The 13,237-nt window shown below is 47.0% G+C and overlaps 1 protein-coding gene across 1 annotated transcript in view; it reads left to right on the top strand.

The window, feature by feature from the left end:
* LOC111080568 (nephrin) overlaps positions 1 to 13,237 on the top strand; it is a 62,903-nt gene that overhangs the window by 5,306 nt on the left and 44,360 nt on the right. The window contains 1 exon segment of the mRNA XM_041593280.1: positions 11,193 to 11,543. Coding sequence (XP_041449214.1) covers positions 11,193 to 11,543 — 351 coding nt within the window.

Here is a 13,237-nt window from a genome sequence, read left to right as displayed (position 1 = left end):
TTAGTGGGGAATAAATTTAATGGCTTCGGCCCTGGGTCCTTGCTCACTTCAGTTCAGGCTCCTTGCGGTTCAGTTGAGTAATTGAAAAACCATTTCAAGGTGAGACCCAAAGACGTCGATGGCTTCATCGCCAGCGCCAGCGCCTTCTCCTCTGTCTCTCTCTCTCTCTCTCGCTAATTTAAATTTATGAATTTTAGAAAAACATCTCAATATCAAGGGGATAGATGTATGCATGAATATACAATATATACATATATAGAAGATATATGGGCATCAATACTGAGTGCGTCCTTCCACGCACTTTCACTTTTCCTTGAGTGTTTAATCAAGTGTAAATAATTGCATCATTCTGCCTCAAAGAGAGTCGCTTTCCTTTGTGTTTGTGCGCCAGCAGATACGACTCTCCCTCCCTCTCCCTCTCCCTCTCTCTCTCTCCTGTGGGTGGAGTGTGTGTGTGTGGTGGGGAATGTTTGTGGCTCGAACGATATCAATATGTGGGCCAGACAATGGCTCGAGGGGGTAGGCGGCAGGGTCACACTTTTACTTGAGACACTGTTTCGCTTTCAGCAAATCAAATTCAAAGAAAGTTTGCATGAATTCTCACTTCGGTAGGCAACAAGCGGCAAGTGGCAAGTGGAAAGTGGCAAGTGGCAAGTGGCAAGTGTCTTTATTGTGTGGCAGTGGCAGCAAGAAAGACTTGCTGCATATTTTCCGGCTGTTGATACAACGATATTGAAAAATGAATATTTGATCGGCGAGGCCCAGCCCTTCCTGTCCTGGGGGGTATGTGGGCGGTGGGGGGGGGGCACAAATATTTATATTTACAAGCAGTGTGTTGAGCGGTAGTGCAGGCTTTGCAGGCTCTGCAGGCTTTTTGTGGCATGCATCATTCATGCGGCACTTAATTGAAGTGTGTGCGCGCCTGGCAGCTGCACACAACAGCAGCAGCAGCAGCAGCAGCAGCAGCAGCAGCGGCAGCGGCAGCATCTGCCTAATTCTCTTGGCCAAAATTCCCTTTCAAGTCGCGTGTTCAACCGGTTGGATGCCGCTGTAGCTCGTGGCACTGCCACTGGCAGTGGCAACAGCTTCGACAGCTGCAACCTCTGCAACTGTCGCATCAGAGCCCATGTATGTATCTGCATCTGTGTCTATCTATAGCTGTGTGTATCAGTGTGTTGTGTGTGTGTGTGTTGGGCTGATGACTTCTTGGCTTTAACGTGTGAACCGTTCGCGGTCGGTCCATGTCCATTGCACGCTTCAGTAATCTCTCGACCAGCGACAGGCCGGGCCGGGCCGGGACGGGCCACAGGCCGCTCGCCTCGTCTTGTCCGAGTCACTTGCACACCTTTTGGCTTTGGCCAGGGATTGTCGAATGGCAATGGGGATGGGAATGGGAATGGGTGATGGGAATGGTGATGCAATTGGGGCACATTGTGTGTGTGTGTGGGGGGGCGGGTTGTCCAGTTGTCCGGTTGTCCGGTTGACGTGTGGTTCCGCTTCGACGATTCTCTCTCTCTCTCTGTTACTCGTTCCCTCTACCACCCTCCCTCTCCTCGCTCACTCCATTGTCGTGTGAGTGTGTGGAAATCTGTGACGAGGCGGCATTTGGCTTGGGAAAACTTTAACTTTAACGACTTCACTTGATTTAATTGCGACAAAGAGAAAAATACAATTTCCCTTGCAACATTTTTTTTGCTGCTGGGAACCATTCATTGCACTGCCTCCCCCACTCCACCCCACCACTGACTGTACACTCCACAGCCCTTAACAGATCAGGTTTCATATGGCAGACATGCCTCATTGGGTACAGCGAAGCCTCCCCCTGCGCCCCTCATGCTGCAGCCTGGACAATCCTCCTCAACGCATTGTCATTCGATTGCGCAAACATTATTTTGCATTCCACTTGCCCCCAGGCTACATACAGTCCCTCCAGCATCACAGCATCCAGTTTGCAGTCTACAGTCTATCCGCGGGCGGGCAGGGCAAACCCTTAACCCTTATCCAACCAGCAGCATCGCAGCAGCAACAGCAGCATTGTTAGCCCGCTGGCTGCGACGGCTACTTCTGTAGGGGTAAATCTTCCTCTACCATTCCCCCCCTCCTGGCTGTGTGTGTTTGTGTAATTTGGACGAACAATGCCCACTGCCAATGCAAAAAAAAGAGTTCAAGTTGAAGCTGAAGATGAAGCTGAAGATATATGTATATGTGTGTGTGTGTGTTTGTGTGTATGCAACGCCCTGCTGTTCAAACGGCAATTAAGCCAAACAATAAGCTGACAAACACTCGGCCTCGGCAAAAGTGGATGAGAATGCGAATGGTACTGAGGATGAGGATGCGGATGCGGAGTAGCATCCAAGAGGCAGAAGCGGCTGCTTGTCCGTGTCCACAGCTTATAATTTGTAAGCTTTAATCTACGTTACATAACTGTACGTCATTTAATGCATTTAAGTAAACGAAAATTAATGAAAAATAATTATAATCATCCTAGCAAAAGGGGAATACCGAAAACCATAGCAAAAATAATCTTATTTGTGTTAAATATGTGCATTTAGGACACTGAATTAGCTGCTCCATTTAATGACGAATGTTACGTGTAGAAATATATAAAATACCCCAAAAAGTTATAAATAAATGCTTTAAAATCAGTGAACCATTTACAAACAGAGAAGAAATCGTTGAGCATCGAATAGTAGCACTTTGGCTTTAAATATCTATTTGATTTGATTTTGATTTTAATATGGAAGTATTTAAAATGAATAATATTTCTTATTTAGATTAAATATATTTGTTACAAACTGAATAATATTTAGATTAAAGATGAGACAATTATATTTGAATCAAAGTGAAAATTCTATTCAATTTCTTGTTATTTATATCCTCTGATAATTCAACTCTGTGCACCAAAGAAATTTCAACATTTTCTATCGAGAATCCATTGAAACTCGAGTATCCATAATTAAATTGATTATCGTAACATTTAAAGGTAAACAAAAACACTATTGTGGAGTGTTCAAAAGTCTTTTGGTTACATGAAATTCTGCAAGTACTGAATCAGTAGGGACATCCCTCTGGACTGTTGCCACAAGAAGGGGTGGGCTGAAAACTTCCCCCGCTATTTATTGAATACTTACAATAAAATATAGAATTTATTTTCATTTTATTTGTGTGTGTGTGTGTGTGTTTCTGTTTCAAGTATCGATGTTCGTGCAGACTGAAGTTTCAAGTTGAATGCAACTTTCTGTACACTGCCCCCACACATTCGTTTATCTGTGGTCATAACTTTTGTGGGTTTCCTCCCCGTTGGCTCTTTATGCCACACTCCCCCTACCCCTCCCACTCACCGTCTCTCTCTCTATTCTAGGGAATAGTTTGGCTTCTTGTGTGCATGCGTGTGAGTGCGTATAATGAAGCAACTGTCGCATATTCGGACTGCAAGTCTGACTTCAGAGATATTTCCTAGCTAGGAGACAACCACACAAAAAAATGTCACACAAGAAAATGTATGAATATGCTGAAGAGGCGGAGGGTGGGAGGGGTGAATTTCCTGTCAGATGCGGGAAAGTCGAATGGGCAAATGCTGGATTTTTGAGTGTCCAATGGCTGGGTACAGTGCTCAAAGAGATAACATTCGAGTGGCCGGATATTTGCTGCATCAGCGTATAGGAATTTTTGGTTTATGTCCGTCTTTATACCCACACCCCCCCACCCCAGCACAGCCGCAGCCACAGCCACAGCACCAACCGACAGCAGCAGGCTTCTTGGCCAGGACAGGACAGGACAGTACGAGTATAAGGGGACCAACCCACCTCAAGGCTGTACGACATACATACATACTGTCCTATTAGCCATGTAGGTTTATTTTGGCCTTGGATATTTTAGGGTCTGGTCGGAATGTGGCCGGTTTCTGTGTGTGTGTGTGTGTGTGTGTAGTGTGTGTGGTGTGTGAAGGAGGGAGGAGGCAGGCAGGAGCAAGAGGGGGCTTTCAAATATGAAATTTATTCAAGTCACTCTGGTTTAATGTTTGGAAATGGACAGCAAATAACTTTCGAGAGCGTTTACAATAACAACACGGCAAGGGAATTGTCTGTGTCTGTCCCATCCCCCCTGCCACTATTTCATAATGATCCTCCTCCTGATGATGATGATGATGATGATGGTGATGGTTTCCTAAACCATTTTGTTGCCCCTTTTCGGCCCGTGATGGGTGGGGATATGAATGCGTTAGCCACCTACAAACATACATTAGAATGCCTTCCAATTACCTCCATCTACTCGGAAGGGTTCATTCTGACAGCAGGAATATCCTTTCCTTTCCCCCCTTTTATTTTTTTTTGTGCCATTTTCGCTTCAATTTCGATTTTTACTGAAATGATTTTTTAAAGATAATATTAGGAAAAAGCCATCAAAGTAAAAGAAAATCCTGCCAAGCCCTGTCCTGACTCCACCTCCGCTTCCGCTCCATTCCGAGGCTCTGCCTCAGCGTCAGCGTCAGCCTCATCCTTTGCCCCACTTCCAATTATCCATTTTCCAATATCTAAACCCACTTGGGCCTTGAAGCCTGCAGCCGATGGAGGAGACAGTGGCGCATAAATTGATTGGATGATGTCGCTTTTTATGTCGTTTGTGCTTATCCGCCCCCGCACGACATTGTACCACCCATCCACATCTATGGTTTGATTTTCCTTGAGATTCTGTGAATTTCATAAGTTGATTCGATGCGTAGCATGTGTTATAAATAAATCAAGCATTCTGGGTGGCAATCTCTTAGAGGTTCGATGCCACGGGAAGCATAATCCCCCCTCCAAGCCCATACCCCATGCCATTTCTTGTTTGGTTTGGGGTTTCGCTCTGCTCTGCTCTGCTCTGGAATTGTCATTTAATTCAAATGGTGCTTAGAATTGATTGGAGCAGTGGATCGTTCCCTGGGTAACCAAGCAGCAGACACGAGGGATGGTCACTTTTAAACAGTGTAGGAGAGTGTAATGTAGTGTTGGTAGGGTGTGTGACAAGTGAGCGGAATGTGGTTAGGGTAAATCTATAGAAGGAGACTGTTTTGTAGTGTTGGCCAAGTCAGTACGTGAGTGCTAAGCAGTGTAGATGAGTATTGGATAGTGAAATGCAGTATTGGGCAGTGTCATGTAGTGTTGGCAAGTACGTAAGCAGGTAAGGTGAGTTTCTAAACTGAGTTTCGATTGTAGGAAATTCTTTGAGCATGGAAAACTTCCCGGCAGAGTGCACAGGGAGACTCTTGGGACAGTGGGAAGATGATAAAAAAAAAATGAACTGCAGGGTAGTGGGAAACCGTAGGGGGAAACTTGGACTGTATATTAACTAAATTACATTGCAACATGCGTCCAACGTAATCTGTATGTGTATGTGTGTGTGTGTGTGTGAGTGTTGTGGGGGGTCGGGTCATTGGGCAGGCAAACAAACAATGCCACAAAATTTCCCACCAGAAACCGCAAGTCAAGAGAGGAAAAGCGATATCTCCCCCCAAATGCCGCAGCTAATTGCGGCTACGCAACTACACCAACTTTGCTGCACCTGCCAGCGGCAGATATTGCGTGTGGCGCTGCTGTGTGAGAATCCTGCCACAATTAGAGGCAAGAGCAATGCCCCCGCGCCGACCCGACGGACTTTGCAACAGGTACAAACATCACTGTCCGACTGAACTAACGAGTCAGCGATGACCGCACCAGCGGAAACACTTGCCACCGCCAGCCAGCCACACTTCAACTCGTCAACAAGTTGCTGCAGCAGCAGCAGCAGTTCTCGCAGCATTTTTAAGGGGCGCCCCCAAAGTTCCCAGTTACTCCCCACAGTAGTTCCAACAATTTGGCAGTTAAAAAATAAAAGTGTAATCAATATGCAGAGGGATGCAAGGGGCGCGTTTAAAGGATTGCAATGCTGCGATTATCAAAAATGTTTTTCAGTTTCGGCCACACACATTTTCCATGAATTTTCTGGAGTTTTTAAGAGGATTTAGAGGAAATCAAAGTTGTCTGTTCATTGATGGATTTTTCTTCGGAAAAACCAGTAGCTTGGGCACTAGAAAAAACAGGATTTTGGTTCACAAAACACCTAGCCCTGCCACTTGCTGCGCGGCTGACCTCGAATTCTACGAAAACATCCAATTAAAAGTTCTTCGAATTGCACTCGTACTGGTCTTCCTTAAAGCCCAATTATAATTTTATACTCTATGCAAAATGTGAGAGAAATATGATGCCATAATTTACCCAGGAACATCATTTGATTTAGTCGTGTCACAACCGCGAAAAGAATGTTGTGGCAGAAAGTTGCTCTGCCGCAGGTTCAGCAGCACCACAAAACACGGAATCGTATTTTAATTAGGAAGAGCAGTCCTACAGTAACACAGTCCACCACCCGCGCCACCCAGGTGACTGCCAAACTGTAGGTAATAATACTCGTAAAATATAAATAAAACTGTGTTGCATTATTAATAAAACTGCTGCCGCTCTACGCAGCGCAAGTTGCAAATTATGTGCCACTACTACTATACTACTAAACTGTTGTTCAGTGCGGCCTGCAACTTGCTCCTCCTGCGGCTGGAGCTGTCTGGTGTCCTTGGGTCGAGGGTCGAGAGGCTGCTAGTGGCAGCCAGGTGCAAGCTCCAGTGCGCGCGCTCGACCAGCAGGTGCCGGTTAGCTTCTTTTACACACTTTTTAATAAACGCTCCGTCGTTGATGATGTTAATAATGCTGAAGCCGCCACCAGCAGGCTCCTGCTCGTCCTGCCGCATTGTGAACGGTGATGAAGGGAGAGAGGGAAGCCTCTGCTGCCTGCTGCCTGCTGCCTGCGGTGCGGCAAAGTGTTGCCAGTAATTGCAATTTGTTGCTTGCCACTGCAGCAGTGGCAGCAGCCACAGCAGAACTGTAAGCAATCTAACTTGGATTTCCATTAGGGGCCCACAGACAAATCATTTCGAAGCCTTCGCTCTCTCTCTCTCTCTCTCTCTCTGTCCTCCTGTGTAATGCGATGCCGCAGCTACCCATAAAAGTCCTTCAGCTGTACCCCAAATCGAGGCAGCTGCACTGCTTGTCGCTGCTATCACTCAGAGACCACCCAGCAGCGCAAGGACTGTGGGGATGTAAAACGATTTAAAACCCTTTCAAAATTAAGCAGTTGAAAAGGGGAAATGGGAAATGGAAAATGGTTCGACAGATCGATGATGATGCTAATAGGGAGTGGCACGTTCCACGTAGCTGCCCCCCACCCCCCAATGCTGCTGGCTGGCATGCAAGTAGAATGCGTCATGCAGCAAGCAGCATGCACCATTAGAACGGAAATGTCGCTCCAACTATTGTTATATCGTATTTGAACAAATGCTGCGCTGTGTCTTGGTAACATCATCTGCTTTCCATGCAAATGCCAAGCACGTTGCTGACAAGGGGGCGTGCCACAAGCAGCCCCAAAGCCAGCCAAAAAAAAAAAAAAGCACCAGCCCCCAAAAAGACTCCGCAGCTCCGTGCTTGTTCGATTGATGGTGGCGTGGCGGTGATGCTCGGTAAGAGAAGGCCAGCGGATGTACTGCGACAATATGCTGAAGCAGCGAAAATTCTTTTTTTTTTTTTGTTGTTGCTTCTTCTTGGCAATCTACGTGTGGCCACGCCCACAGCGCAGGCAAAAAAAAAAAAAAGAAGTTGGCATGTGGGGTGAGGGGATTATCTATAAGAATAAAGTCCATGTCCATTTTTTCTCTCTCTATCTCCTGCTCTGGTAAAATCATAATCGTCAAATTAATACGCGTCTGGTTGGGGGGCGCGGGGCATATTCGCTAAGCACCAAAACGATGCTTGGCAACCCTCTAGGGTTAGGGTTGTCATATCGTCATACACCAAAATCCGGAAAACGTGAGAGCATTTAAAGCCAAAAGCAAAAGCAAAAGCAAACGCAAAAACAAATAAAACTCAAGTGCTAAATGTGTGAAAATGTCACAGCAGCAGCAGATCCCAGAGCGCGCGCGCTCGTGTGCGTGTGTGGCAACTGGATCCGGGGCAAGGCTACTCAGGTGTCACTCTGATTAATCCGATCCCGGGCGGCTTAATCAGCTCAGGCCCCCATGCCAGATAACTGCCTGGAACGAATCTTATCAAGGGGGCCAGATAGATGGGCGTACCTTGTGGTGTACGTCCGTCTACACATCACTCTTGACTCGAACTGGGGCTGGGGCTGGGGCTGGAGAGGGGACTGGAACTGGAGCGTGGACTGTGTCTGAGAGTGGTTGGGGCCATCAAATTTCAGTCATAACAATAACACTGATAGTCCTCCTGCTCGTAAAACAAGACCCAAGACCCAGCGAACCCTTTTTTTAGGGGGAGGCGGGATGGAACTCTGCCCTGGCCGGGATTTGTCTGCATCCATGCGTGCGGTGGCACCATTCGCTATGGCTCTCAGGCCTCCTTTTGCTCCCATGTGCTGTTGTTTTAACCCCAGCCTGGAAAACAATCAAGAGAACGCGACACTAAAAACCACGCACGTCCTGCCGCCCCACACACACACACACACCAGCCCCTCAAGTGGCAGAGAAATTCGACAATGGCACTTGACGTTACCCCGGAGAAAGAGGCAGCAGCTGGGCGGTGTCCGGGGTGGAGGGAAGGCTGGGTCAAAAGGCGTCGCCTAAAGCATTTAAATCCTTTTCGCACTTTCGGCTGTCTGAAGCCTTCTTCTGGCGGCCACTTCTGCTGCTGCTACTCTTCCTCCTTCCCCCCTACACTTTCTTCTGCTTGTTGCGTGTGAATTTCCATTTCGACTATTTCCGGGGGACAACACTGCGTATGACGTATGGAACGATGTGTGGTGTGGCATGGCATGGCATGGCATAGAGTTTGGAGGCGCTTCACGCTTTAATTTCAACCTAATGTTTGCTGTGATGGTGGCTGGGGGTTGCTGGGGTGGGTGTTTTTTCTTTTTAGAGCGATACTCGTACAAGGCCGTAAAATAGGAATTTGCTTTATTAAAATATTTCGCTTGAAAAATATGAGAGACAACGACGACAACGCATAAGAAGGCTAAAAGATGTAGCGGCAAATCCGCTATCACGGACCCAAGGGCGCCATGAACAATGTACGGAGCACGGGGGCAGGGGCAGGGGAAGGGGCGTGGGTTTTGGGGACTGGGGTAAAGTATTCCTCCAAGAATGAGGTAAAAATTTACTCAACTATGAACTCTTGCCCCAGCCCTTGCTACACACTCTCATGGTGTGTCGTGTGTGTGTCTGTGAAATAGGCAAAAATTTGCGACAGGCCCAAAGGTTATGCTGATCCTTGTCTGCCGCTCCTGCTGCTGCTGCTGCTGCTGTTGCTGCTGGCAAGGGTTCCCAGGTCCTTCAGTTTGCTCTCTGTCTGTGTTTGACATACCTCCCCTCCGACCCACCTCCTTCCATCCCCTTTGCAACTGCCATTCGGAGAAAATTTATATAAATTGCCCGTAATGCTGCTGGCTGGTTCGACAACATCTATCGTGGCCGAATAGACGTGTGGGGGGAGGGTGCCTTGAGAGCGAATTTGGAGGGCGAATTGATGTTGTTGTTGTTGTTTGTTGTTGTTGATTTCCCGAGCTTGTTCTTGCCACATTCTTTTGCCAAACAAATTATATAGTGTGTGTGTGTGTGTGGGGTAGGGGAGGGGTGGCAAAAAAAAAAGAAAGGGAAAATAATGAAATCGTAAAGAGTTTGGCAACGACTGAGAGAGCTCCAAGCCCAGCCAAACTGTGGGCAGGGAGAGATTTTTCTTATTTAAAATTCATTTATGTCCTCCCCTGAGCTCTCCATTCTCCACACTCTCCAGTGGGTAACTCATCACTGTCCCGCCCACGCATATTCCCCTCTCTCTCTCTCTCTCTCTCTCTCTCTCTCTCTCTCTCTCTCTCTCTTTCTATCCCTTTACTCTATTTTCACTCACAAACCATTCAGACATGATGCGTATGCAAATTGTGGGCCATATTAATCATTGCCAGAGTTTAGTGTTTTTGTTTTTTCTTTTACCCCCCGAGAGGGTTGCCAGATGGCGGATGGGGCTGCCAGGGTGTTAGCCAGATTTAATACTGCATTTTGTAGCTTATAAATAAACAGAGAAAGAGATGGCAAGAGTCACAGCCACAGAGAGAAAGAGAGAGAAAACTATGGTCTCTGCTGGTAAATTTATGAAAACGCGAATGAAATGCTCGTTCCAAAGAATGGAAAACGGCATCCCAGTAGGGACAAGCGGACAGGAGGCAGGCGGCAGGCGGCCGTAGTGGGTGCTGACAATGGTGTGTGGTGGGGCGTAATGGGGCGTAGTGGGGCTTTTGCACAGGACACTAAAAACAACTGCCACTGCAGCGTCAGGCTCGGCGTTAAATGCTTTTGTTGATTCTAGATGCGCGACTAGAACCACAATCCGGTCCCTGCCCCTCTACCTCCCCCTGTCCCTGCCACCTCGGTGCAACCAAAGCAACTATCCTGCCCCGCGCTCGTACAATTTAATAGTTTCGGCGGCGGCCAAAAGAAATGAACTCCAAAACTGCAGACTGCAATGTGTCTTGGCAAACAGACAACGGACACGGACTCGGACGCAGACCCGGACACGGACCACACCCACAATTGGCTTTTGTGGAACGGCAAACGCTTTTTGTGTTTGTTTTTCATTAAAAAAAACGGACCCCAAACCCCTGCCTATGGGACGAGAGAGGGGCAGAAAAACTTCACCATTGCGGGAAAATGGTCAAAGTTCGGCTGGTGCTGAGACTGAGGCTGGGTCTTGGGCTGCAGCCCCGGGATTTTGGATGAGGGTATGTGCGGGGGTATGCGGGGGGGGCTATGGGCTATATGGCTATGTGGGCTTAGTGGTTCTGTCTGAGGACAGAAGAATTTCCCGTTTTATTGCGGTCAGGATACGCTTTGAGAGGAGGCTGCATTGGCTGACTGGCGTGGGGTCCCGTTCTTTGAGTAAACACATATTTCATAATTCATCAGACGACGACGCTCCGTGATAGAAAGTCACGTTTTTAATGGAGCAACCGACAGACAGTACGGAACAGTACGGAGTCCGGAATCCGGAATAGCAGACCAGACCAGACCACCACGGACCAAACACAAACAAATGACCCCAAGGACAATTAATTAACTGCATCTCTAATGAATCTCTCTTTCTTTCTTTCTGTGTGTGTGTGTGTTTTATGGTACATTTCAGCTGTCATCGCCCTGTCCCTGACCGGCCTCGCCCCCTGCCACGCCCAGCAGCAAAAGTTCCGCACCACGCCCCACGATCTGCAAGTACTCGAGGGCGCCGAGGCCATGATGCGCTGCGAGGTGACCAATGTGGCCGGTGCCGTGCAATGGACTAAGGATGGCTTCGCCCTGGGCTTCTCCGCCGTTATACCGGGCTTTCCGCGCTACTCAGTGCTCGGCGACCGGAAGCAGGGCGTCTACAATCTGCGCATCTCGAATGCCTCCACCAGCGATGATGCGGAATACCAGTGCCAGGTGGGACCGGCCCGCCTCAACTCTGCGATCCGAGCAAATGCCAAACTGACTGTCATATGTAAGTACGATATTTGATTTCTAAGTAGAAAAGTGCACAGTAAAATAAAATTCTTTGGCAGCACGAAATATCATAGTGATAAATCCTTCAATCCCTTTTCTTATTTTTAATTTAATCTATTTAATTTAATTTATTTAATTAAGTGGAGTACATATGTATGTATACATATGTGTATATGTAATATATAACGCTATGAACTGTTAGCACTTTGATTATAAAATGATTAAGAATTCTCACCTGATTCAAGAATTCCAGCTGTTGTTTTTACGTCAGCAATTTACGATGCGATGCAATTAATTTCCATTAATTTCTCTTAGCAACAGAGTTCGAAACTTTTTTTTTCTGGGTCACTCCTTGCCGCTCACACTCGCGCTCGCACTCGCACTCGCACATTTTCCATTGCACTGTTTTCTGGATCTGCAATTAATTTAAGTAATAAATACAAATGAATTTGTCACCAGGGGCGCCACACGCCAACGAGTCACACACTGTCCCACACACACACACACACACACCCAAACACGCGTCGTGCTTTTTCCTGCTCCTTGCACCTAGAGAGAATTGTCGCTTGTGAAATTTAAATGCGAAGCTCCCTCTACTACCTTTCCCGCTTGCACATCTACCAGCACATTTTTACCTTTCCCACTTCAGCATTTGTCGCTGTTGCGCTGTTGCTGGCTGCGATGCCAGAGCATTTATTGTCAGCAATTTGCGAAAGCAACAACAGCAACAACAACATCAGGTGAGGAGAGGAGAGGAATTTAGCGCAGTTTATTGCTCCAAGGAGCTAACGAATCAAGGAGAAGAGCAACGACAGAAACTGTGCTGTGAACACTGCGGGTGAGGTGAGCGAGAGGGCTAGAGAGCTAAAGCTAAAGAGAGTTACAGTTACTCTCTGGCTGCAGGCAAGGTATAGCGCAAATAGAAGGTAAGGCAGTTCACTGACACATGCAAATTCAATTCATGCAAAGTCTGGAATGCTGTTGAAGAAACAGAGAACTACCTTACCTTCCTTTAAAATATATCTTGCATGCAAGCGCACAACTGAATTGAAATGAATTTTTTTCCGTTTGGTGTTCTCTCTCTCCTTGTTCCTTTTTGTTTTTGGGCCTGATGCTGCTGTGTCCGCCCGTCGAGTAATCACTTTGAATGTACATACATACATAAAGACATACGTACACATGTATGTGCGTACTTTCCTTATTGTTGTTGTAATTGCTGCTGTTGTTGTAATCACTCAAGAAATTTCTCAACATTTGATGACAGCGATACTCATTTGGTGCGCCTCGTTTGTCTTATTCCGTTTCTCCTTGCCATTCTAAAGAAATTCTTTGACAGACACGCCAGAGAAGAAGAGGGGAGGTGAGATGCTGCTCCATGGTCTGGTCTGGTCTCAATGTCTGCACTTCTTGGCTACCACGACACACATGTACTACGAGCCCTACGCCCCCAAGGCTCGCTAGCACACCCATCCACTCCCACCCCACCCCACCCCACCCACTCACACACACATACATGCGCATGTCTAATGACGTTTGTTTAGTTAATTACGCGCCATGAGCTGTGACAATGTGTATGTGTGATTGTGTGTAATTTGAAGCACAAGAAGCCCTGGCGGAGAATAAAAGAAATCAAGAAAAAAGTTACATAAATGTATGTATTTAAATTACACCGAGATGCGTACACCCTTCTTT

The sequence above is a fragment of the Drosophila obscura genome, unplaced genomic scaffold (genome assembly GCF_018151105.1).
Source record: "Drosophila obscura isolate BZ-5 IFL unplaced genomic scaffold, ASM1815110v1 contig_186, whole genome shotgun sequence".
Classification (NCBI taxonomy): domain Eukaryota; kingdom Metazoa; phylum Arthropoda; class Insecta; order Diptera; family Drosophilidae; genus Drosophila; species Drosophila obscura.
Note: the sequence above shows the minus strand (reverse complement) of the source record. Positions and strands in the feature narration are given on the sequence as shown.